Here is a 24,988-nt window from a genome sequence, read left to right on the forward strand (position 1 = left end):
GGGTATTTGGTGTTTTTTGATCCAATCTGAAATATGGAAATAACTGTGTTACAGTTTGGCGTCTTAAGGACTGGTACTCTAAATATAATTTCTTCCAACTTCTGAATATTTATTTACATACCTAAGTTAGAAAAATCGAACACCTGGTGTGTTAGTTTTCTATTTCCGCATAATAATTGACCCTGAAACTTAGTGATTTGAAGCAATAAACATCAATTGCTTCCTAGTTTCTTGTGGTTAGGGATTTGGGTGGTTCTGGCTCAGGTCTGTCTTCAAGCTGGTGACGGGGACTATAGGCATCCAGAGGCTTCTGTGAGGGTGGAGAAGCGGCTTCAAGCTCACATACAGCTGTCAGCAGGAGGCCCCGGGGACCTCTTCATAAGGCAGCTTCAGCATCCTCCCCACAGTGTAGCTGGCTGTCCCCATAGAAGTCACAGCCTGTTTTATGACCTATCCTTGGAGGTGACATGTGGTTATTTTCACCATGTGCTGCCAGCCATCCAGCTTAGCCTGTCCAGTCCGTGAGGGAACTGTGCCAGTGTGTGAATGCCAGGAGGCCAACCACCACACTTGGGCTTAGTATTTCTGGGGCTTTTCATAAAAATCAGAAAGCAAAAATATGGAGATTATGTGTATGTGGGTATCACTGATCCAGATATGAGGTTTTATAGTAATATGATTGTGAAATTTCAATGTCTTTTTTTTTGTATTTGTTATGAGGGGGGTTTTTTTTGTGTTATCTGTATTCTTATTTTGAGACAGGGTCTCACTCTGGGATTTTTTGAGACAGGGTCTCAGCCAGACTGGAGTACAATAGTGCAATCTCAGCTCACTGCAACCTCCACCTCCTGGGCTCAAGCTATCCTCCCTTCTCAGTCTCCTAAGCAGCTGGGACTACAGGCACACACCACCACACTCTTATTTTTTTTTTTTTTTTTTGTATTTTTGTAGAGACGAGGTTTCCCTATGTTGCCCAGGCTGGTGTCAAACTCCTGAGCTCACACAGTCTGCCTGCCTCAGCCTCCCAAAGTGCTGGGATTATAAGCATGAGGCACTGGGCCCAGCCGAGGAGAGGGTTAGTTTAAAATACAACATGGGAATCTGTTTCTCAAGGTGGTTGGTATTTCTGAGATTGATCAAAAACTGAAATTTGAAGAAGAAAAGTAAGTTTTGGTGTAAACAATATGTTTTTTCATCGACGTGATTTTCCTCCCAAATGTTGAACTTCTTGTTCAAAAGTTTCTGTAAAATTCATGGAAGTGGTTGCAATAGTTATTACCTGTGGCATCATTTTGTTACCATTTAATAATGGCCGTTCACTTTTAGAAGTAAATAAGTAAGCCATTGTAAGGGAACTTAGGAACTTTGTGTGCAGTTTAGTAGCCAGCTATTCAGACTTTGATAATTTGGATTACTGGTTTCATCGTGTTTGCACACAATAGCTGAATAATGAGGATCATTAAACTTCTTGTGCAGACATATCCAACTTGTGTTTGCTGCTAACCCTGGAGGCTCTGTGCAGCTGGGGAGGTGAGGACGGGCTCTTTATTGACTTGACAAGCTGTGAGTTTGCATTACAGGCCAAGCAGCTCATGACCCATTCTATTTATGTCACTGGTTTGTGGTGGGGAAACAGGTAAAGAAATCCTGCTGAAAATCCCTCCTTCTGCACGTTTTTATGAATAACGCCAGTGTTTATAGCAGTGAGGGCACTGTGATCAAATCCTCCAAAAGCTGTAATGCTAGCAGCATGGAGCCATTGTGGGACCAGCTGTGGGCGGTATTGGTTTCTCTGTGAGACGTTGCTTATTCAACAGAAAGCTCTGGACGAGAACTTACTATGCAATTAAACAGGAGAGAAAAAGTGATACTTCAGAGAGAAAAATATAGAGAAGCAAAGCACCGTCTAGAAGTATGAAACAAATAATGGTTGGCAATAAAGGCCAGTAGGAATTCAAAATTATTTTTACAACGATCAATTTAGATTAAGTGATGATAGTTTATCTCACAAGTGATGAAAAATTATATCATGCTATACTGTTAAATGTTTTTATGTTTTGTTTAAAATTAAAAGGATTGTTTTTAAAACTGTTTTCGGTCATCACAAAAATAACCTTAGCTTAAGTCAAACTTTCAAACTCCAGTGAATTTTCTCTTGAATTTCAAAAGAGTTGGGAAAAATGGGTTACTTTAGTGCCTCTATACCAGTCTAACCCCTTGAAAACAAAAAGTTAGGATAAAAGTTTGTCTTGTCGACACTGAGTAGCCACTTTAATGTTTTTTTCTTTTACTACTCAGAAAATCTGAGTGAGAACTATATATATATTATATATAATATATATAATATATAATAATATATATATAATTATATAATATATATTATATATATTATATGTATATATATAATATACATATAATATATATAATATATATTAATTTAAAAGGGGTAATGTAATTGAACTGGGAATGTTAGGCATTTTTGAAGGATTATCTTATTATTACAAAGTTATTTTTAGCAAAATGTCATTTCTCTAAATTGAAAAAAGTGAGAACATATGCACAAGCAGACATTTCTGAGATTTTAACTATTAACCCATAAAATTGGTCAACAATCTGTTTCTATCTGTTGGCCACACTGCTAATTTTAAGCCATTCTAATGGGTGCCATTATCAGGCCTTATAGGTAACGGAGAAATCTAGGAAACATAGGGAGAGGCGGGGCGTGGTGGTTCACGCCTGTAATCCCAGCACTTTGGGAGGCCAAATCACCTGAAGTCAGGAGTTCGAGACCAGCCTGGCCAACATGGTGAAACCCCGTCTCTACTAAAAATACAGAAATCAGCTGGGTGTGGTGGTGCATGCCCTCAATCCCAGCTACTCGGGAGGCTGAGGCAGGAGAATTGCTTGAACCCAGGAGGTGGAGGTTGCAGTGAGCCGGGATCGCGCCACTGCACTCCAGCCTGGTCAATAGAGTGAGACTCCATCTCAAAAAAAAAAAAAAAAAGAAAAAGAAATGTAGGGAGAAAATTAAAGGGCACTGGAAAAGAGTCAGGTAAGGCAAATAATATTCATTATGTGTTTGGTATAGCTGAATACAATGTAAAACCATTTCCGGAAAACAGAACAAAGCCTTCAGGATCTGATTGTACCTGGTGTTGGGAATGACTAGGTGGCTGAGGAACTGGAATCTGTGTTGGCAAACAGAAATCTCAGTGGTCCTGTGACTCATTAAGCAGATGGAAGGAAGGTAGGCAGGGAAGAAAGAACAGAGGAAATGGTCTTGTATTTTAAAATATTTTAAACAGGCAAAAATAATTCTTTTACAGAAGTGTTCTCACTGCAGTAGTAGGTATTCTATTTAAAGCTGATTAATATTTCTTGAGCTGCTGTGTTTAATACTGCAAGTAATCCAAAGACAAGATACAAATCTTACTCTTAGGAAATTGACTGTCTAATGTGGATGATAGAGACAGATCTGCACACAACTGGGACACAAAGCAACTATGGGCAATGTATTTCTTTGAAAAGGCAAGACCTAAAACTACGTACCAACCTTAATATCTAAAGGCTGTTAAAAAAAAAAAAAAAAGAAAGAAAGAAAGAAAGAATTTTTTTTTTTTTTTTTTGAGATGGAGTCTCGCTTTGTTGCCCAGGCTGGAGTGCAAAGGTGTGATCTTGGCTCACTGCAACCTCCACCTCCCAGGTTCAAGCAATTGTCCTGCCCCAGCATCTCAAGTAGCTGGGATTATAAGTGGGTACCACCATGCCCGGCTAATTTTTGTATTTTTAGGAGAACTGGGATTTCACCATGTTGGCCAGGCTGGTCTCAAACTCCTGACCTCAGGCAGTCCTCCTGCCTCGGCCTGCCAAAGTGCTGGGATTACAGGCGTGAGCCACCGTGCCCAGCCCAAATGTATTACTTTATGTACGAAAATACCATCGTTGTAGGAGGTTTTCTCTTCCCCCTCCTTTGACCTTGTCCTTGTTGGTCTGCCATGGATGATGCACTCAACTTAGACGCACTCGATTGTGCAGCTCCTTGATCTCACTCAGAGCTTTGAATTTCACAAAATCATAGTAGGACTAGACTATGGTCAACATTTGTCTGGAAGGTTTTTTAACCAAGCTATCATTTTTTCCCCAGTAAATTAATAAAGTGTAACATACACACAGAAAAGTGAATTAATTTTAAGTGTATAACTCAAGCCATCCTTTAAAAATTCCTAGCAACAGTTTAGACGTATACATTGTAACAGGCGTTTTCATCTTTTTCGTTGTTTTGCTTTGTTTTTTGTTTTTTGAGATGGGGTCTCACTTTGTTGCTCAGGCTGGAGTGCAGTGGGACTATCTCAGCTCACTCCTGGGTTCAAGCGATTCTCTAGCCTCAGCCTCTTGAGTAGCTAGGATTACAGGCGTGCACCACCACGCCCAGCTAATTTTTGTATTTTTAGTAGAGACAGGGTTTCACTATGTTGGCCAGGCTGGTCTCGAACTCCCAACCTCAGGTGATCCGCCTGCGTTGGCCTCCCAAAATGCTGGGATTACAAGTGTGAGCCACTGCACCTGGCCTTTTTCTTTTTTTTATACAAGTTATGTTTGTTAATTATGGATAAATCAAAAGGAGAAAAAAGGCATCCACCCAGCACAGTGGCTTAATGCCTGCAATCTCAGCACTTTGGGAGGCCGAGATGGGAGGATCACTTGAGTCCAGGAGTTCCAGACCAGCCTGGGCAACATGGCAAAACCCCGTCTCTACACACAAAAAAATATGTATACAAAAAATTAGCCAGGCGTGGTGGCAAGCACCTGTAGTCCCAGCTACTCTGGAGGCTGAGGTGGGAGGATCAAATAAGCCTGGGAGGCAGAGGTTGCAGTGAGCCAAGATTGCACCACCACACTTTAGCCTGGGCAGCAGAGTGAGACCCTGTCTCAAATAAATAAATAAATAAAACATCTATAATTTTCATGTAAAGGCAATTGGTGGACATTTTAGTATATATTCTTTCAAACTTTTTTCTAAGTATACACTCAGACCTTCTTGTTTGCTTTTTTTATTTTCTTAGAAAAATTCCATCTTACACCTCCCTTTTTCTTGGATAAACATATCATTTGTGTGTGTGCACACATGTGTATCACCACTTCAAATAACAACATGGTGTTTTGTTCATCATCTATGTAACCGATCTCCTATTCTAAGGTATTTTAAATTGCAGTTATTCTAGTTTTTATTTTTTTATTTTATTTTTTTGCAGCCATAGACAGTGCTACAAATCATATTCTTTACCCCATACCTTTACACAGCTGTCTAACGTTGCCTCAGGATACATTTCTAGAAGCGGAATTGCTGGTAAAGAGCTTGCACGTTTTTAAGTTTTCCATAATCATTTCAAATACTGGACCAACCATCTCTCCCTTTCCCCTAGCCTGACAGTACCAGGTGTTGTCAATCTTTTTCATCTTTACCAAAGAAGCCTTAAATTGTCATGTTTATATCTTTGATTACTATGAAAATGGAACATTTTTTCTTGTCTAGTGGCTGGTTTTGGTTTTTTATTCTATTTTCTGCTTGCTGTTTCCTTTGCTCATGTTTGAATAAGAACATTAATTCTTTTTTATTCAGAACAGCTGTTTATATAAGAAGGAGTAATGCTTTATTGTTGCAAGTAGTTTGCTTCATTTTGTCTTTTGCCTTTTAACTTTGCTGAGCTTATTTTATGCCATATAAAATTGTCATGCAGTCAAATCAGCATTTCCCTTTATGGCTTCAGCTTTTGGTGAGATACTAGAAATTGTGTCCTACCCCAAGACTAAAAACATCTATATTTACTTACTTTTCTGGGAATTTTTATGGTTTTGTTTTCTTTTACCTAATTTTTAAGACGTTTAGAATTTATGGTTTGTGATACAGCTCCGATTTTGAGGGATTTCTTTAATTAACTATACCATCCAACAAGTCATAATTGAGCTAATTCTCAATTGCACATGCGTAATTATTGCATAGTAAAGCACATGAACATCTGAAAATTATTGTAGACAATAGCTTCAGTCTCTACCTCCAACAAACATTTTCCACTATGACAGCCGGCAAACAGTAAAGTTAAAACAAAGTGACAACCAAATTCTTTGCAAGCAGTTTTCTAAGGCCCCATCCATCGATCCTGTGAATGGCTATTGTAAGATAGAAGATGTTTCCCTTGAGTAACCTCCTCTTGTTGATAACTTACGTTTTTAGGCTTATTTTTGCCTGCAGTCATATTTATTGATCACAACTCTCTTTTCTTCTTCCTATCATCCTCTGTTCTCTCTCTCTCTTTACTGCCCCTGAAATTAACTCCATTAACCAACAACTGAAAATGCCTGGGTTGTCCTCACGCTTCCTGACCTAAAATTGTAATTCTTTCACTTGCTCTGTTTCTTCTCTTTTCTTTTTTTCTGTTTTCATTGATATCCCATATTTCTCTCACCTGTGCTTTATCCCTTCCCACATCATAAAGCATATTATTATGCTTTTTGGGGGGAGCTATAATTTTGAATGGATAGAAAAATACACTAAAAGTATCATGTCATCTGGAAAATTACTACTTTCTGGATCAGCTTTTGTTTCTTAGTTTGAATTCTAACACATTTTATTTTAATAACCATCATGTTAAACGCTGAGGACATAGAAATTAGAGAGGCTTTTTGTTCCTTTGAGGAACTACTGATAGAGCAGGGGTAACAAATCTGTGTACAAACTATTCAAATTGTTTTTTAGCCTTAAGAAATTGGGTCAGTTTCTTTCATTGTTCAGTATATTTTAGAAAAGAACGAATATTCTGCACTGAATGAAGACAGATTTTTTTTAAATGTCCATTGAGTCAATTTCATTGTTCTTATTCAAACCTATATCTTTGCTGGTTTTTTGACTGCTTATTCTGTCAGTTATGCAGGGAGATAAATATGCTTACATCTGTGGCTATGATTGCAGATTCATCTGTTTCTTACTGTTCTGTCAGTTTTTGCTTTATATGTTTTGCAGATATGTTATTAGGTACATACAAATTTTAAACTGGTACAGCTTCCTGACAAATTGGAACCTTTTATCATCAGGAAGTAGCCTTTATTATTACTGATGGTTCTTGCCTTAAAGTCTTTTTTGTGTGGTATTACTTTTCTTTGTATTTGTATACATCTTTTTATAGCCTCTCACTTTCAGCCCTTCTATTGCTAGATGTTCCTCTGGGCATTAGAATATATTGCGTTTCACTGTTTATACAGCCTGACAACTGAATCACTTAGACCTTTTATGTGATATAATCATTGATATTTTGAGTTTGAAATCTACCTTATTATTTTGTGCTACTTCTTTAATGTTCAGTGGTTTTTTTTTCTCTCTCTCCTTTCTTTTATCAGACCAAGGTTTTTTTTGATCGTTCCTTTTTTCCTCATATTATACTTTGTTTGTAATTTTTGTGTGGTTACCCTAGAAATTACCATACTTTATTCACTACCTTTACGCTACATTTTATATAATAGAGGGACATTAAAATACTTTAGCTCTGTTTACCCATTACTGGCTTACATATTATTATGTTGTGTAATGAATTATGTAAACATTTGGAAGATCTTTATAAGTCAGTGAACCAGTATTTTCCAAATGACCAATGTATGACATTATAAAATTATGCATGGGTAAATTTTGTGTTCATAGTGCTAAACAGAGCAATAAATTTTAATGTAACAGAATATGAATGTCTGTTGATATGATTTCAGATTACACATTGCAACCAACTTATAAGAAACTATCATTTGTTGCATTTAATGCAGCATTAAAGAAGAACTTACACCATTATCCAAAAAATCTTTTAAAATACTCCTCCCTTCTCTAGTTACATATGCCTACATTAAAGAGATTTGCAAAAATTTAAAACATTGCCAGTCTTGGCCAGGCACAGTGGCATGTGCCTGTAATCCCAGCTATTAGGTAGGCTGAGGCAGGAGGATTGCTTGAGCCCAGGAGTTCAAGACCACCCTGGGCAACAGAGCAAGATGCCATTATCAAAGAAAAAACAACCAAAACATTGCCAGTCATTACCAAGTTTTTTGTCTTGGAAAATATAGTTATTTTCATTAAAAAAAAGTTATCTGTTAACATATAATGGGTTCATTGTCGTTACTTTTAAATGAATTACTAAATATTGTTAAGCTTTTCAGTTTTGTTTTTATTTTATTTTTTTTATTTTTTTGAGACAGATTCTTGTTCTGTCACCCAGGCTGGAGTGCAGTGGCATGATCACGGCCCACTGCAACCTCTGCCTCGCAGGTTTGAGTGATTCTCCTGCCTCCTCCTCTGGAGTAGCTGGGACTACAGGTCTGCGCCATCACACCCAGCTAATTTTTGTATTTTTAATAGAAATGGGGTTTCACCATGTTGGCCATGGTGAATCACTCCTGGCCTCAAGCGATCCACCCACCTCGGCCTCCCAAAGTGCTGGGATTACGGGCATGAGCCAATGTGCCTGGTCCAGTTTTATTTTTAATATGGTAAATATTGACAGATATAGTGCACATTTTTTAAGTTCTTAATAATTTTTAGGAATTTAAAGGGGCCCTAGGACCAAAAATTTGAGAATTGTTGCTTTAGAATTTTTTTTTAAATGTGCTGGTGGCAAATTCTTAGCTTTTGCCTGCCTGTAAATGTTTTTGTTTCATCTTTATTCCTTAAAGATGTTTTCAAAGACATAGTTTATTTTTCTTTAGCACATTGAAGATGTTATTCCACTATCTTCTAGATTTCATCATTGCTAATTAAGAAGTCAGCTGTCACCTGTTTCTTCTTTGAGAGGAATTGTTCTTTTTTCCCTCTAGCTGCCTTTCAGATTTTTCCTCTCTATCTATGATATTTTATAGCTTCACTTTGATGTGCCTAGATATAGATTTATTTTTATTTATCTTGCCTCGGGTGTGTTGGGCTTCATAAATCTGTGGATTGGTATCTTTCATCAGTTCTGTAAAAGTCTCAGGTACTCTTTGTTAACATTTGTCTCTGCCCCATTTTTCTTCTAGAATTATGATCAAACATGCACTAATTAGACCTTTTATTGTATTCTCTTTGCTTCTTAGGCTATGCTCCGAAAATTTATTTTGTCCTAATACTCAGTTTATAGTTCTGTCTTGTTTCCAATCTGTTGTTAAATCCCTCCTTTCAATTTTAAATCTCAGTTACTGTATTTTTTAATTTCTAGAAGGTCTGTTTGGTTCTTTTCAAATCCACTAGATCAAGTCACTCTCTGTGACTTCCTACAACCTATATTTCTAGCCTTTGCCTTTTATTATTTTTTTAACATTGTAAGCAAAGTTGTTTTATAGTTGATAATTCTTGTATCTGTGGTCTTTGTCTCTTCATACTAGCTGTTATTTCTTAACAGTTTTCCCTGATCCCACCTTACTTCCTTATAGATTTGATTATCTTTGATTATGTGCTGCTTATTTTTTTTTAAAGATAATTATCTGTATTAATATGAGACCTAGATTTTAAGATAACTTCCCCTCAGGACTGTGCTGTGTGCCTGGGCACATTGCAAGTCCAAATTACTTTAAATGTAAAGTATCCTAGAACACCAGAGGTGAAAATTCATGACATTCTCGTGCATCTTTACCTTATGGGCATAGCCCATTGGGAATCCTTAGTGTCGGGAGGGAGTTCTATTAGACCTTCCACTTTGGGCAGATCCTGGGCTTTGACATTCGTCCTCTTCATCATAACCAAAGATCAGACTTGCCTAATGCGTAAATGCCCTTGGGGTAAAGCATCTGTGTTCTGCTTACCTCTCAGGGTTCCTGCTTTTCCCTTTAGCTTTGGTTCCATCACTTGTGTGTTCAACCAGTATGGGAAACTGCCTCTAGAAGTAGTGTTTTAAAATTTTAGTCTAACCATAAAAATAGAGAATGCTTACCCTCTGGATATAAATGCCATAGCGATAACTTTGAACTCCTACATTACATGCCTTTTATGTAAGGCAAACCTCAGTACACATTGAGAGACAGTGTCATATACTTATTAAGATCACAGGCTCTAAAATCAGACTGCCTTGTTTAAATCCTGGCCCTGCCATGTAGTAGTAACCTGTGTTAATTTATGCAAGATACTTAATCTCTCTGTGCCTTGGTTTCTTCATTTAAAAAAGCAGAATAATAGCTTGCCTCATGTGGTCATTATGAAAAACAAACAAGGCCGGGCACCGTGGCTCACGCCTGTAATCTCAGCACTTTGGGAGGCTGAGGTGGGCAGATGACCTGAAGTTGGGAGTTTGAGACCAGCCTGCCCAACATGGAGAAACCCCGTCTCTACTGAAAAAAAAAAAAAAAAAAAAAAATACACACACACACACACACACACACAGATTAGCTGGGCGTGGTGGCGCATGCCTGTAATCCCAGCTACTCGAGAGGCTAAGGCAGGAGAATCACTTGAACCCAGGAGGCGGAGGTTGCAGTGAGCCAAGACTGCGCCATTATACTCCAGCCTAGGCAACAAGAGTGAAACTCCATCTCAAAAAAAAAAAAAAACCTAGATAAGGCAAGGCAAGTAAATATTTAACACAGTGGTGCCTGGCCCACAATTGGCTTGCAATTGCTTAGGACAGTCAGACATATAGTAAGTGCTCAATAAATAGTCATTAGTTATGATGTTAAGCATTTATCAAGTGTCTGCTGCACCAACAAGTCTTTGTTAAAGTCTCTTGATCTTTGGCTGTATCCAAGTTAGGAAGATGATCACCCTTGCAGGAAACAAATAGAGAACAATTAGACAGCAGTAATGAAGTTCTTTGCTGAAATAATGGTGAAGTTTTTGAAGTAACTTAATGTTTTATGAATTTATGATCAGAATAGCAAAGAGTCAGTGCCTTTTGGTGAAAGTGGTTTCTAAACTAGGACTGTGAGGAAGTGGAACCATGAAGGCTGGCAGCAATGAGGCCAGAGGCTGTCGTGAGCAACAGCCGTGAACATGGCACGGGGCCGGCAGTTCCCATCTGGATGCAGTTTTTGAAGTGTTTCTCCATATTGAGGTTCTCACTACAACCCTCTGAGGCCACTGCATTTCTTTTCACTTTGTTGCTGAGAAAAACAAGGCCTAAAGAATTGTGTGGAATAGTAGAAAGAGACAAGCTGGGACAGTCCACAGGCTGGCGATTCCTGGTGAGGTGAGGATGGCCATATTCCATGGCCCAGAAACTTCATTTCTAGGGATGGGGCTTGGAGAAATCCTTGAAGAGTTCTATTTATGAGTCAGTGTGTAAGTTTACAAGTGAATGTGTCCTACTTTCAGTAGGATGATGGACAAAAACCTTTGGCTTACTAATACCATGGAATACAATATAGTAATTAGAATAAATAATATAGATATCTATGTGTCAGCATGGATAAATCAGGAGACATAAAACTAAGTGGGAAAAGCTAGTTGCAGAGGATAACTGGAGTGTGACATTGTGTGTATAAAAGTTAAAAGACAGCAAACAGTAATGCAGTATGTATTGTTTATGGACACCTACAAAGGCAGGAAAGGTACAGAGAAAAAAAACAAAGTACCAAGAACAATAAACAAAAACATACCTGTCCTAGGGCAGTGGTTGCTCTGGGGCAGGGAAGGAAGTTCATCTGAAATAAATATGGCAAAGGCTAACATATTTTATCTCTGATTATTACCTAGCTGTCTGTTATATTGTTTTCTCTGTGTGTGAAATTATATATATATATATGTATACATATATACATATATATATATACTTTTTTTTTAATAAAGAAGCTTAAAAACAATCTTTGGAATCAAGTAGACTTTGGTTCAAAAGCTGCCACCCATTTACTCAAATTCCTTTCTCTTGCTGATCTTCAGTTTCCTCATCTACAAAATGGGGTAATCATTACTTCTTTGATGTTCTCATAAGGACTGGATGAGATGATATTTGTAAAGTGCCTAGTATAACCTCTAACTTCTTATAGGTCCTCAATAAATAGTGCTTTTTATAATAAATGAGTAATCCAAGGCCACAGGTCTAGTCTCTGGCGGCTGTAGAATTTGAACTCAGATGTCCTGGCCCCAAGTCCAGAGCTGCTTCCACTGGCGAGAGTTGTGTGAAGGGGATGCTGTTGGTGGAGGAGCAGGGTCACAGTACCACAGCTCTAGCGACCTGCGGCAGCGTCACCAGGACAGAAGCTGCCGCTGCATTACCTCCTCCTTACCTCTGCAGCCCCTCTGGGAACAATCTTTTTTTTTTTTTTTTTTTTTTTTTTTTTTGAGACGAAGTCTCACTCTGTAGCCCAAGCTAGAGTGCAGTGGTGAGATCTCGGCTCACTGTAACCTCTGCCTCCTGGGTTCAAGCGATTCTCCTGCCTCAGCCTCCTGAGTAGGTGGAATTACAGGTGCGCGCCACTGCACCCGGCTAATTTTTTATATTTTTTAGTAGAGACAGTGTTTCACCATGTTGGCCAGGCTGGTCTTGAACTCTTGACCTCAGGTAATCCACCCACCTCGGCCTCCCAGAGTGCTAGGATTACAGGGGTGAGCCACCTTGCCCAGCCTGAACGGTCAATCTTTAAAACGTGGCAATCAAAGCCAAACCCAGAAGTGAGAAAGTCTTCACAGTTTTATTGACAATGGCATTGAGAGTATTAAGAAGAAACATTGGAATTGAGAAGAGAGAAATAGAAACTTTTTTTTTTTTTAAGCTGCTCTGTCCAGCAGCTTAGGCCAGGTTAGGTTTATGGTAATTAACAACCCAAAAATCTCAAGGGCTTCCAACAGCAAATGTATCTTTCTTGCCCATCTCCAGTGTGGGGCACAGGCTGCTCCAGGTCCTCTCCAGATGGAGCCACAGTGGAAGGAGCAGCCCCTGTCGGGGCCCCCGGAGGACTCAGCGGAGGTGGGGGTGGGGAGCGCCACCTCTGAAGCCGTCAGAGCTTCTGCCCCAGCACAGGAACAGGCAATTGAAGTCATATTTCTGTGAACAGTGCATGTGTATTGGTACGAGAAATTTCTAACTATCTGGCCATTGAGGGGAAGTTTGGAAAATGAAAAATTCGTCTGAGTAAGTGGAGAGGCCACTTGATGCAGGGCCTGGAACTCAGTTCTTGAGCTGCCTCTGGACGTTGAAGTATTTCGCTACTGGAAGAAAAGCTGTTTTGCGATCATGTTTTTAAGCACGGGTTTGGTTCGATGATGATCCTGTTTTGACTTTTACCTTCTCCTCTTTTGTTGACAGTGTCATCAGCAAGGTGGTCCCTGCCCCCGAGGCCAAGCCGGCGCCCTCGCAGAACAGGCCGAAGACCCCACCGCCGGCCCCCGCACCCGCCCCCGGCCCCATGCTCGTCAGCCCTGCGCCCGTGCCGCTGCCGCTGCTCGCCCAGGCCGCCGCGGGCCCTGCCCTGCTGCCCTCCCCGGGTCCCGCCGCCTCCGGGGCCAGTGCCAAAGCCCCCGTGCGCAGCGTGGTGACTGAGACGGTCAGCACCTACGTGGTGAGTACCTGCCGCCCGCGCGGTTAGCATGGAGACGTTTTCAGATCGAGACAAGTGTGTGCTCTGAATCACTATCGAATTTCAGACGCATTTCTCTTCAAAATTTTATTATTTACTTATTTTTGAGACAGGGCCTCCCTATGTTGCTCAGGCTGGAGTACAGTGGCCCAGTCATAGCTCACTGCAACCTCAAACTCCTGGGCCCAAGCGATCCTCCTGCCTTAGCTTCTCAAAGTGGTGGGGTTACAGGCCTGAGCCACTGCCCCTGGCCAGACACATTTCTATTTTTTTCTTTTTTTTTTTTTTGAGACAGAGTTTCGCTCTTATTGCCCAACCTGGAATGCTGTGGTGAGATCTCAGCTCACTGCAACCTCCACCTCCCAGGTTCAAGCGATTCTCCTGCCTCAGCCTCCTGAGTAGCTGGGATTACAGGCACGTGCCACCACACCTGGCCAATTTTTTGTATTTTTAGTAGAAACGGTTTCACCATGTTGGCCAGGCTGGTCTCAAGCTCCTGACCTGAGGTGATCCACCCGCCTCGGCCTCCCAAAGTGCTGGGATTACAGGCATGAGCCACCGCGCCCGGCTTTTTTTTTTGAAAGGGGATTTCACTCTGTCACCGAGGCTGGAGTGCAGTGGTACGATCTCGGCTCACTGCAGCCCCTGCCTCCCAGGCTCAAGCGATCCTTCCACCTCTTGAGTAGCTGGGATCACAGGCAGTCACCACCACTCTCGATTAGTTTTTTGTATTTTGGCGGAGACAGGATTTCACTATGTTGCCCAGGCTGGTCTTGAGCTCCTGAGCTCCAGCAATCCACCCATTTCTGCCTCCCAACGTGCTGAGATGACAGGCATGAACGACCATGCCCAGCCAAGATGCATTTCTTCATTGCAGTTTTTCACTGCATTTTCAAGCTTTTGGCTGAAAAGTTACATCACAATGTTCACATAGTCAGCCTCCAAAAATCATATCAAAGCTTGTTTTTATATTGTTTTGGGATATGACTATATACATATATACAGTAATGTCAATCTGTAAATGTAGAGACGCATGGTGGTACTGAAATCTCACATTTGAATTTCTTGATCAAGCAATTCAGTTATTCACTTAAGAGTATAATTTATAGAATGTACACTGATATTATGAGCCAGGTGGTGTTTCTGAATAATAGCACTAATTATATTTTATTGGCTATGATCCAGAATATGCCAGGGCTTGCATATTAAATGGAAATGAACTTTGAGACCACAGAACTCCTGAGTATCCAAGCATGATTTCAAATTGTAAAACCAGCTGGACGCAGTGGCTTACGCCTGTAATCCCAGCACTTTGGGAGGCTGAGGCAGATGGATCACTTGAGGTCAGGAGTTCGAGACCAGCCTGGCCAACATGGTGAAACCCCATCTCTACTAAAAATACAAACAAAATTAGCTGGGCATGGTGGCACATGCCTGTAATCCCAGCTACTCGGGAGGCTCAGGCACAAGAATTGCTTGAACGGGAGGCAGAGCTTGCAGTGAGCCAAGATCGTACCACTGCTCTCTAGCCTGAGGGACAAGAGTGAAACTCCATCTCAAGAAAAAAAAAAATTGTAAATCCCACCATGTCGAATGAGTCCACATTGTTCTGGGACTGTTTTTTAGTTTCTTTCCTCTTACTTAATAGAATTAGGTCTTATTCAAACCCTGAATACACTCTGGCAGTAAAGTATTTATACAGATTATGTTCTGTGGATACTATAGAATTAAACACACAAACACACAACGAAATATTTAAGGTGTGTGGAGCCATTGCCATTGCTGTGACTACCAAATCTGCAGACTGTGATGTGTTAGCCTACTGGTGGCCCTGACCTTGTAACTAGCTAGGTACTAATATGATTGGAAAGTGGCTGGGTAGGACTCATGGTATTTGTTGTTATAAACTGTACAATATTACACTTCTTTTTTTTATGTTTTCTTTTTTTCTTTTGAGGTAGTCTCACTCTTCTTGTCCATACTGGAATGCAGTGGCACAATACCACTCACTGTAGCCTCGACCTCCTGGGCCCCAGTGATCCCCTCACCTCAGCCTCCCGAGTAGCTGGGACCACAGGCGTCTGCCACCACAACTGGCTGTTTCTTGGCTGTTTTTGTTTGTTTGTTTTTGGTTTTTGTGGAGATGATGTCTCTCTATGTTGCCCAGGCTGGTCTCAAACTCCTGGGCTCAAGCAGTCCTTCCACCTTGGCCTCCCAAAGTGCTGGGATTACAGGTGTGAGCAACCACGCCTGGCCTATTATTAAATTTCCTTAAAGGAGTTCTGGAAGGAACTTCTAAAAGTGTGATCATCAAATTGGTCCATTCGGGGACCAATCATTGTAGGTGTTTAATTAGAGGCAACATCACCCCCAAATGGGTTGATCAGGAAAGATTTTGTACTTAACCTCCTTGAGCTTCGTGTCTTCATCTGTAATTAAGGAGTTTGTGTTAAACTTGGTAATCTCTGTGGCATGTTCTAGCTCTAAAAGTCCTGGTTTTCCAGTAGATCTTTGAGCTAACCCACTTCCTGGAGATGAGTCCAACTGGAATAGACAATGTAGATGGAAAGCTTACTGGCTGTGCATAGTGTCTCACGCCTATAATCCCAGCACTTTGGGAGGCCAAGGCAGCTGTATCACATGAGCCCAGGAGTTGAGACTAGTCTGGGCAACATAGTGAGACCCCATCTCTGCAGAAAATACAAAAATTGGCTGGGCGTGGTGACATGTGCCTGTAGTCTCAACTACTCAGGAGGCTGAGCTGGGAAGATCACCTGAGCCTACCGAGGTCAAGGCTACAGTGAGCCATGATCACACCACTGCACTCCAGCCTGGGTGACAGAGTGAAACCCTGTCTTTAAAATAAAAATGAAAATTTAAAAAAAGCTTTCTACCTCATGAAGAGAGACGCTTTGTGGTCAGAGGACAAAATTTGTGATTTAGATGACATACAAAGGCTAGAGAGCAAAAAGGTAAATTTTGTCACTGCCTAATGGTGTGGTGTTGGAAATGCCACTTAAATTCCCTTAGCTCCAGTTTCCCCATTCATAAGCTACCCAGAGGTTGTTTTACAGTGATTAAATGAAATGAGATGTTTAGAAGAATTTAGTAAGCTATGAGGTATTTGGTATTAGTTACTGTGGATGCCGTGGTGAAGTTTTTGTGCGGCACACAGAGTCACGGCCTTCTGACTTCAAGCAAGGTCAGCCAGCAGCAGGACTGGCCACACGTGGGAGCTTCAGGGCATAGGATGTTCCACCAGCCTTGGCCTCTAGACAGCGGGTACGGGTGACTGCTGGTTCTCACCCCTTGTTACTTTTTCTCCTGGAATTACGGCGGGTCAGAGATGTAGTTGCCCACAGATTTCTTTAGGAAGTTTTCCTGTCAATGTAGTTTGCCTTTGTAGAGTTGCCTTAAAGGAAGCCCATCACTACAGTGAAACATATATGGACCACCAATGCACCTGTCACACACAAAGAAAGCCTTTCTAAAAGCATGTCTAGTCAGTGTGGTATTTGAAAGTCTGGGAAGAACTATCCCTTACAAAATAAACCGGATGCAATAATGTGCTCTGTTATTGTAAACACTTTGGAAGTTACCTTTTTCTTATTGCTGGTGTTGAATGCCCATCAGTGAATTAATTCTTCCAGGTTGGCTCTGTTCATGTGAAGTTTGAGGAAGTGGTTAATAGGATGTTCCCTCTTTAGAACTGCTAAGTTAAATAAAGTCAACTCTAGAGTACACAATATATGTAGCAAAATAATGTTGAACCTTGTAGCTCTGTGGCCTCCCTATCCCCTTATTTCATTTGCCCTTTAGTTGATTGTACTTTACTAAAAATGTCATAAAGGGAATGGAAAGTTACTTAGTAACAACTCTTTTATATCCTTGATCTTATCAGCTCCTTCAGGAGAAGGGCTTGGCTAATAAGTAATAAGGTGGTGCATGCACATTTGGCTGTCTATATTAATTCCATGCCTATGAATGCGATTGAGAAAACCACATATAAAGTGGAGCTCTATAACTTTCAAAAAATCAGTTGTTACCACCCTTATAAAGACCCAAATCATTAAGAATTTACATAGTTATAGTTTTTTTTTATGAAAGGGGTTACAGGTCATATTGTTCACAGAGATGATCATAAAATGCTTTTTATGACTTACAAAAGAAAGCTTAGAATATTCGTTAGAAATGCCTTATCATTGAACACTTAGCGTTTTTCTGTTTCATCATTCTAGAACAGTGATGACGCTGATCATGGCATTAATGAAGTGCTGATCTACTATATTTTTTAGTTTAATATGCCTGCTTATTCGGTTAACAGTATAAAGTAATCATTCTGATCTGGCCTCTTTTTGTTTTTTTTCCCATTCCCTCCATTTTTGCCGCTTCCGCTTTGCAAACATCAGATCCGAGATGAGTGGGGCAATCAGATCTGGATCTGCCCTGGGTGTAACAAGCCTGACGATGGGAGTCCCATGATTGGCTGTGACGACTGCGATGACTGGTACCACTGGTGAGTGCCCAGGGCGCCCTGCCGGCCACACTCATTAGGCAGCATCAGCCGCTCCTGAGATGAAGCATCCACTGAGTAGATTCCTGCCTTTGGACTGACCCAGGGCTGTCCTAGGGACAGTACATGGAGTCAAATCACTGAGCCTGTGAAATGCAATTAACTGCAAAACCCAAGAGTCTTTAGACTATTGTTATTCACCCTAAATTCTGAATATTCTGCTTAGCTTATCTATCCTTCTTATTAAAAATAATAATACTAAAAGGAGATCCAGGGGCTTCCCTGGCCTTCCTTTCCAGTAATGTTCTGTAGGAGCTGTAGCACTGGCCAGGACCACGAAGAGGCAGCGCCTTTGTAAAGGTGGTACAAACTGCAGGACTAAAGACTGCTTATCTGTTTTTTAGACCCCTTCAACGGTTCCTAAAAACTGAAAAGCTCAACCAAAATTTATGCAGATAATCTTCTCGTGTTATCTTTAAAATGTCAGATACAAAAAAGATAGCAACCTGTTCAGTTATGATATACGATATCTGTGAGATAAAGACAAAGCCGTGGCTCGGAAGACTTCTGTTCCTGGCTGAGAGGATGAATGAACGGATGAATCTCTGCAGGGGGCCTGTAAAGGGAGCATCTGTGATACCATAGTCCGCATGCCCAACAGTAGTGCTACACACAAGTTAGTGCTGCTTGACTTTGATTTCGGGTAAACATGTCATAGACTCTAAAAAATTACTTTAAAACATGGAAGGGAGAAGAATAGATGTCTGTATAAAAGTTGCTTATCTGAGCTTGTTTTCACGTGCAGGCCCTGTGTTGGAATCATGACTGCACCCCCAGAAGAGATGCAGTGGTTCTGCCCCAAGTGTGCGAACAAGAAGAAGGACAAAAAGCACAAGAAGAGGAAACATCGAGCCCACTGACGGCTCCCGAGGGGCTGGACCAAGCGGGGTCAGCCCGGGCTTCTTCCCTGGCGCCTCTGGAAGGGAGCTGGTGCAAGTCTGCCGTCACATCCACCCCCAGATGCCTGTGGATAAAGAACCCAGGAGGACTGAGGCTGGAACACACCGCGCACCTGGATTGTTCACTCCCGAGCCGCCTTGGCCTGTGGCTCCGTGGCAGTGCGACAGAAGGAAACTCGAGCAGAGGCGTGGCCTGGGGGCTGCCCCTCCTCCACTTCTCTAATACCGGTGACAAGTATTATTAATAAAGAGCGTACATCTTCCCTTTTGATTTCCTTTATTCTCTCCAGGGCCTTTTCATTGAGGTATTAGATGAGAAGATAATGTACAAACTGCCTCAACTGTAATTTAAGGATGATAGAGTCTGTATACAGTTTTCAGCCCCTTTCCCTCTATAGTAAGATAATCAGAATAACATAAAAGAAAACTCCAGTTGGAGTACCGGTAAATATTTTTGTGATAAGAATATATGAAGCTTCCCTCCTTCCCCTGTTTTTAGTACTAACATGTAAAACGTTCAGGCTTTTGTGAAATACCTTATATTTTTTAAGAAAAAGGTTTCTATCATGTCCTGTTTGCTTTTGTGCAAATTATTTTTGTTTAATGTATTTTATATCTTCGTTGCATTCTAATTTTGCCCTTCTTTAAACTGCTGGAGTCTCTTCTCACTGCTTGTACATTTCATCAACTTGTATAAAAACTCTTCAGACTAAAAGATTGCCCCTAATGTAAATAATAAATATTTATGAAGTAGTTATTTTTTAAATTTTTATCGTGTTTAATTCTGGCTTTCTCTGAAATCCACTGTGATTTCAGCCAGGTCTGTAATGACGCTGGACAGAAACAAGGCTAGAGAAAAAGCCATCGTTCAGAGAAATTTCCCTTGAGATCAACCTGTGCAGTGCCCGAAAATATCGTGGGGGAAAGGGCCCGAGCAGTTGGAAGGAAAACAAGGCAATTTAAATTTAGAGTTTATGATTTGAAGTTGTTTTGTTTGTTGTCTATTTTGTTTTTGTAAATTTCTTTGACAGACTTTTACTAAAAGGACATGTAGTTTCCATGAAAGTGAAAAAAAAAAACACAAAAAACCCACATATACTGTAGCATTTTGTCTTTATATTGTTTTATTTCTACAAATCTGTTCATTAATATTGTGCTTTAAGGCTGAAATGAAGTATATTATGAATTTTTTTAAGAAAACTCATCAAATTTCAGGGTATCACAAAACTTTATTATATTATTATACTGCCCACTATTTATTATATGTTATAGATGTCTGAGAGGTAAACCAAATATTTTATTTTTAATGTTAAAAAAACATCAAATTTAACTTTATTAGCATATTTTAGCAACTTTGGGATAAATACGGACTTTTACTTGATTTTGAAATAATCCCAGTGTAGGCCCATGTGCTGGATCTGTTGGATGCTAGAATATGGGCTTTGAACCTAATACAAATATATTACTAGAAAATGTGATTTTTTAAATGCCAAGTAAATTGATATTAGTGTATGAATTAGTCATATTTTAAAACATTATGTGGTTAGAGAAATGCGGTTTTCTGCCATGAATGTTAAGTTGCAAATCAGTGGAAATGGAGTCGACCTCTTTGGAGCACAGGGTGTCATTGCCCTCGTTGTTCAAGAGGCCAGAATTTTTCTATCCCCGCAAAGAAACAAAGCATCTATGTTGAGATATGTGTTTTTTTGTTTGATTAATTTGAGATCATTCTAAATACTTTATACAATATTTTCACATGCACAAAAATGCGCGTTAGTGGTTTTTGGAGAGGGGTGAGGGGTGGGGGAAGTGCAAAATAAAGATTATTGGCTATTTCATAGTTTGCTTTTCCATTTTCTTTATTTAGGATTTAGTTCCTTGAGGCATGGTCCATGATCTGAAGTTGCCACGTTTAAGTGAGCAGGTCACGCTACTGAAATCAGAATGGAGGTGCCTATATATAACTTCCCCCCCCAATCTTACTGTCTGAGAGACTTCAGCCCATGCTACATTTAAGGAATTTCAATCAGTTTGTTGTCCCTTGCTATTTCATGGTTGCTTTCCTAAATCCAGTTCATGATTTTATAAATGGTCTTTGCAATAATAAAACCAAAGAATCATTTTCAGGGGGCTGGGGAGCTCGAGGGATTAGTAATGGAATACAGAGCCTTTCACCTCTAGGTCAGTGAGTCGGATCCAGTCCAGGTCACTAGAGACCAAAAGTTGTCACCATCTTCTGACTGTTCAGTGGCCTGTGTGAAGTGAACTGGTGGTCTCAGTCTCTATTGGGTGGCTGGCTGTGACACCAACCAAAGGAAGTTCAAGAAACTGCAAAGAGAAATGTGGATTAGAAAATAAAACATCCACATTACAAAGAAAAAGTTAGAAAGTTGGGCGTAGTCATTCTCCAGAAAGTAATACTGAAGAAAAAAGAGCAACTTACAAATACCACAGACAAACAGAGATTAATTTACTTTCCTTAATGAAGTCAAGCAAAACCGGAAAAGAGAAGCCTATATTGGGTGAGAGGGGAGAGGGTTAAGTGGGGAGGATGATTTGATCAGAAGAAAAAGTTCAGGGACCCAAACATTAGGAAAAAATGGGTTTTGACTTTTGAGGCAGAAGGAAATCGCAACAGCAGCAATTTGAGGAACTACTGTAGCAGAATTAGACACAAAGGAATGAGAAGTATTTCCCTTTAGAGGGCTTGCAGTTTTCCAGTTGGAAGCAAAACCCTGACCGGTGTTAATTTAGCCCAGCACTATCATTTGAATAGCATCGATACTTTATTAAGAGAAGTAATGGGGGTGGGGGGGCGGGGATTGTCCTGACTAGTGATTTTGTTGAGGGAGATGGTATTTGAGAAACAGACCCTCACCTCATGAAACCGAGACGCTCTTCTGGTGTGATAATCTGCCGTCAGAGCCAGATGGAACTGGCAGAGCTTAATTTCTGTGGCTGACAAGGTGTTTCTCTTCCAAAGGTGTCTACAGTGAGGCACAGTGAGGATCTTTATCCCCTGACTGATTTGTGGTTCCAAATGTCCTGGAGAAAACCAGAGGCTATCGGAGTCTTCTGACTTTGTCGGGCTTTTTTCAGAGATAAAATATAGTGCATTACTCTCCTGTATCACCTAAACTGCCTTTGTTCTCCTTTCAATGGGATGATTACACAAAGACCTACTAACCAAATTAAAGTATAAAATGAACACTGAGATATGGAAACCTTGCCACTAAGAATGCTAATGAAGAAAGTTCACTAAAGCCACGCTGGCTGTGTTTTCAATACAAATAGTTTTATGGCCAATCTCTTTAGATCATAGCAGTTTTCTTTAGAAGTGTAAGTCTAAAAGTAGATGAGTTATCTTGACCGAAGAATGAAACACATAATGTCCTGAATAATGTCTCTTTCCACAATGGTATCAGTCATTCTGTTAGGAAACTATTTCTTTGAGAATCTTGCATTCGATGCAGCCTAAAAAGTATAAAGTAACTATTAATCCATGTGTGCAGGCGAGTAGATGACATCGAAATGAGATATTTAGGTGGACAGGTTGTTCATTTAATCTACATATGAGTTATTAAAATGGCTACTGGTTATTTTTTTCGTTCTGGGCAACTCAGTTTTCAATTTAGTTTGAAGAACATTGTTAAATGGTTTCATTCATTTCGTCCACATTTGCTACGCACATTTTATGGAAATGGCAATGATGTATCAGAACCAAGTTCATTTCCAGTTGCCTGGTTTCTGAGCTGCTCTAGCCCTTCCTCTGGCTCCATGATTTTGGAATTGTTCCCAAAGTATACTATGTATTAAAGTGTATTGCATGAAATTCTAAGCGTATTCCATATTACTCTTTTCCCATTTTTCCATACAGCATCTTTCTATCCACCTTAGACTGCAACTATTTTTTAATGTTACTAGAGCTTCATGCTTTTAAATTTTACATTCATAACAAAATAAGAGCTTACCAAATGTTTGCATTAACTATCCTAGGAATTAGCAGAGTAGACATGACGTGAGAAAATATATGTAGATAGATACAGGTACCACAAAATTTGTGTTCGGCTTGCAGAACAGAAGTTCATTTTAGGTACATAGCCCTAAGCAATCATTTCCTACCATATCCTTAGAACCTAGTCGGTATTTTCACCTTTTGAAGTTTCGTGGGTTTTGTTTTTTTTTGGGGGGGGGGGGTTGGTCTTGTTTTTGATTAATGAAACGTTCAGAATAGGACTATCCTTTTTTAAAAAAAAAACACAAACCTGAAGAATGTCATTGTTATTATCCTTAATGAGTTAACTATTGCCAAGTTAAATGGTTTGAAGAAAATGTTTGTTCTCATCTAGTTAACTCATTTAGAGCATCAGAAGTACTTGCCAGAGGAAGTTCAAATCATCCAAAAACATTATCAAGTTATATTCTGATTATTTCTTATTATACTGTTTGGGATGTGGATTACATTTTTTCTGCTAGCTTTTAGAAAGTGAATATTTATTTATTTATTTATTTATTTATTTATTTATGAGACAGGGTCTGTCACCCAGGCTGGAATGCAGTGGTGTAATCACAGCTCACTGCGGCCTCGACCTCCTGAGCAGCTGGGACCAAAGGCATGTGCCACACGTCTTGCTAATTTTTTATTTTTTTGTAGAGACAGGATTGCCCAGATTCGTGTTGAACTCCTAGGCTCAAGTGATCCTCCTGCCTCCACCCAAAGTACTGGGATTATAGGCATGAGCCACTGCACCAGGCCAAAAAGTGAATTTTCTTTTTTCTTTGGAGACAGGGTCTCCCTCTGTAGCCCAGGCTGGATGGAAGTCAGTGGCACGATCTCGGCTAACTGCAACCTCCGTCTTCTGGGTTCAAGTGATTCTCCTGCCTCAATCTCCCCAGTAGCTGGGACTACAGGCGTCTGCCACCACACCCGGCTAATTTTTTGTATTTTAGTAGAGATGAGGTTTCACCATGTTGTCCAGGGTGGTCTCGAACTCCTGAGCTCAGGCAATCCGCCCACCTCAGCCTCCCAAAGTGCTGGGATTACAGACATGCACCACTGCGCCCAGCCAAAAAGTGAATTATTTACAGCTGATTTCTTGATAGCCAATTCTTCATTTTCCTTCATTTTATTTATTTTGACATTGTTATTTACAACATTCACAAAAATAAATATTATTAGGCCCAGGATGTCCCACACTCAGCCATATTCATACATTTCTTTTTTTTTTTTTTTTTTTTTAATTTTTGAGACAGAGTCTCACTCTGTCACCCAGGCTGGAGTGCAGTGGCACGATCTCGGCTCACTGCAAGCTCCACCTCCCAGGTTCACGCTATTCTCCTGCCTCAGCCTCCTGAGTAGCTGGGACTACAGGTGCCCACCACCACACCCGGCTAATTGTTTGTATTTTTAGTAGAGACGGGGTTTCACCGTGTTAGCCAGGATGGTCTCGATCTCCTGACCTTGTGATCCGCCCGCCTCGGCCTCCCAAAGTGCTGGGATTACAGGCATGAGCCACCGCGCCCGGCCCATATTCATACATTTCTCTAAAAAATGTTCATCAGATATTGCTCTGAGCAAGACACATTGTGCACTGTGGGGATACAGCGGTGGAGGAGACAGCGTGCCCCAGGGCTGCAGAGAGCCATCACAGGCTACGTACCCAAAGGCAGGACACACCTCAGAAGTGGGTGCAAACCAGAAGTGCATTGAAAGGTGATTGTTTCTCCCTTCAGTTTGACCAGTGTTCAGCTGTAGGTCAATGAGACTAAGGAGATAGCACGAAATGTAAAGCAACATTAAACATAAGGATACATAGGATTCCGGCTGGGCGCGGTAGCTCATGCCTGTAATCCCAGCACTTTGGGAAGCTGAGGCAGGTGGATCACCTGAGGTCAGGAGTTCAAGATCAGCCTGACCAATATGGTGAAACCCTATCTCTACTAAAAATACAAAAATTAGCCAGGCATGATGGCAGGCGCCTGTAGTCCCAGCTACTTGGGAGGCTGA

At 40.6% G+C, this 24,988-nt stretch overlaps 1 protein-coding gene across 4 annotated transcripts in view; it reads left to right on the forward strand.

Moving 5' to 3' along the window:
* TAF3 (TATA-box binding protein associated factor 3) overlaps positions 1-22,813 on the forward strand; it is a 199,410-nt gene extending 176,597 nt beyond the window's left edge. For 3 of the 4 annotated variants that reach the window (XM_031015617.3, XM_031015618.3, XM_055353756.2), the window contains 3 exons: positions 13,239-13,491; positions 17,919-18,025; positions 18,828-22,813. In XM_031015617.3, the coding sequence (XP_030871477.1) occupies positions 13,239-13,491; positions 17,919-18,025; positions 18,828-18,942 (475 nt within the window). In that variant the 3' untranslated portion in view covers positions 18,943-22,813. Of the gene's footprint in view, positions 1-13,238; positions 13,492-17,918; positions 18,026-18,827 lie in introns of those variants that run through there. The other variant, XR_008669188.2, reaches the window with a different exon arrangement.
* The last annotated feature ends 2,175 nt before the right edge of the window (positions 22,814-24,988 follow it).

Source organism: Gorilla gorilla, chromosome 8 (assembly GCF_029281585.2).
Source record: "Gorilla gorilla gorilla isolate KB3781 chromosome 8, NHGRI_mGorGor1-v2.1_pri, whole genome shotgun sequence".
Lineage (NCBI taxonomy): Eukaryota > Metazoa > Chordata > Mammalia > Primates > Hominidae > Gorilla > Gorilla gorilla.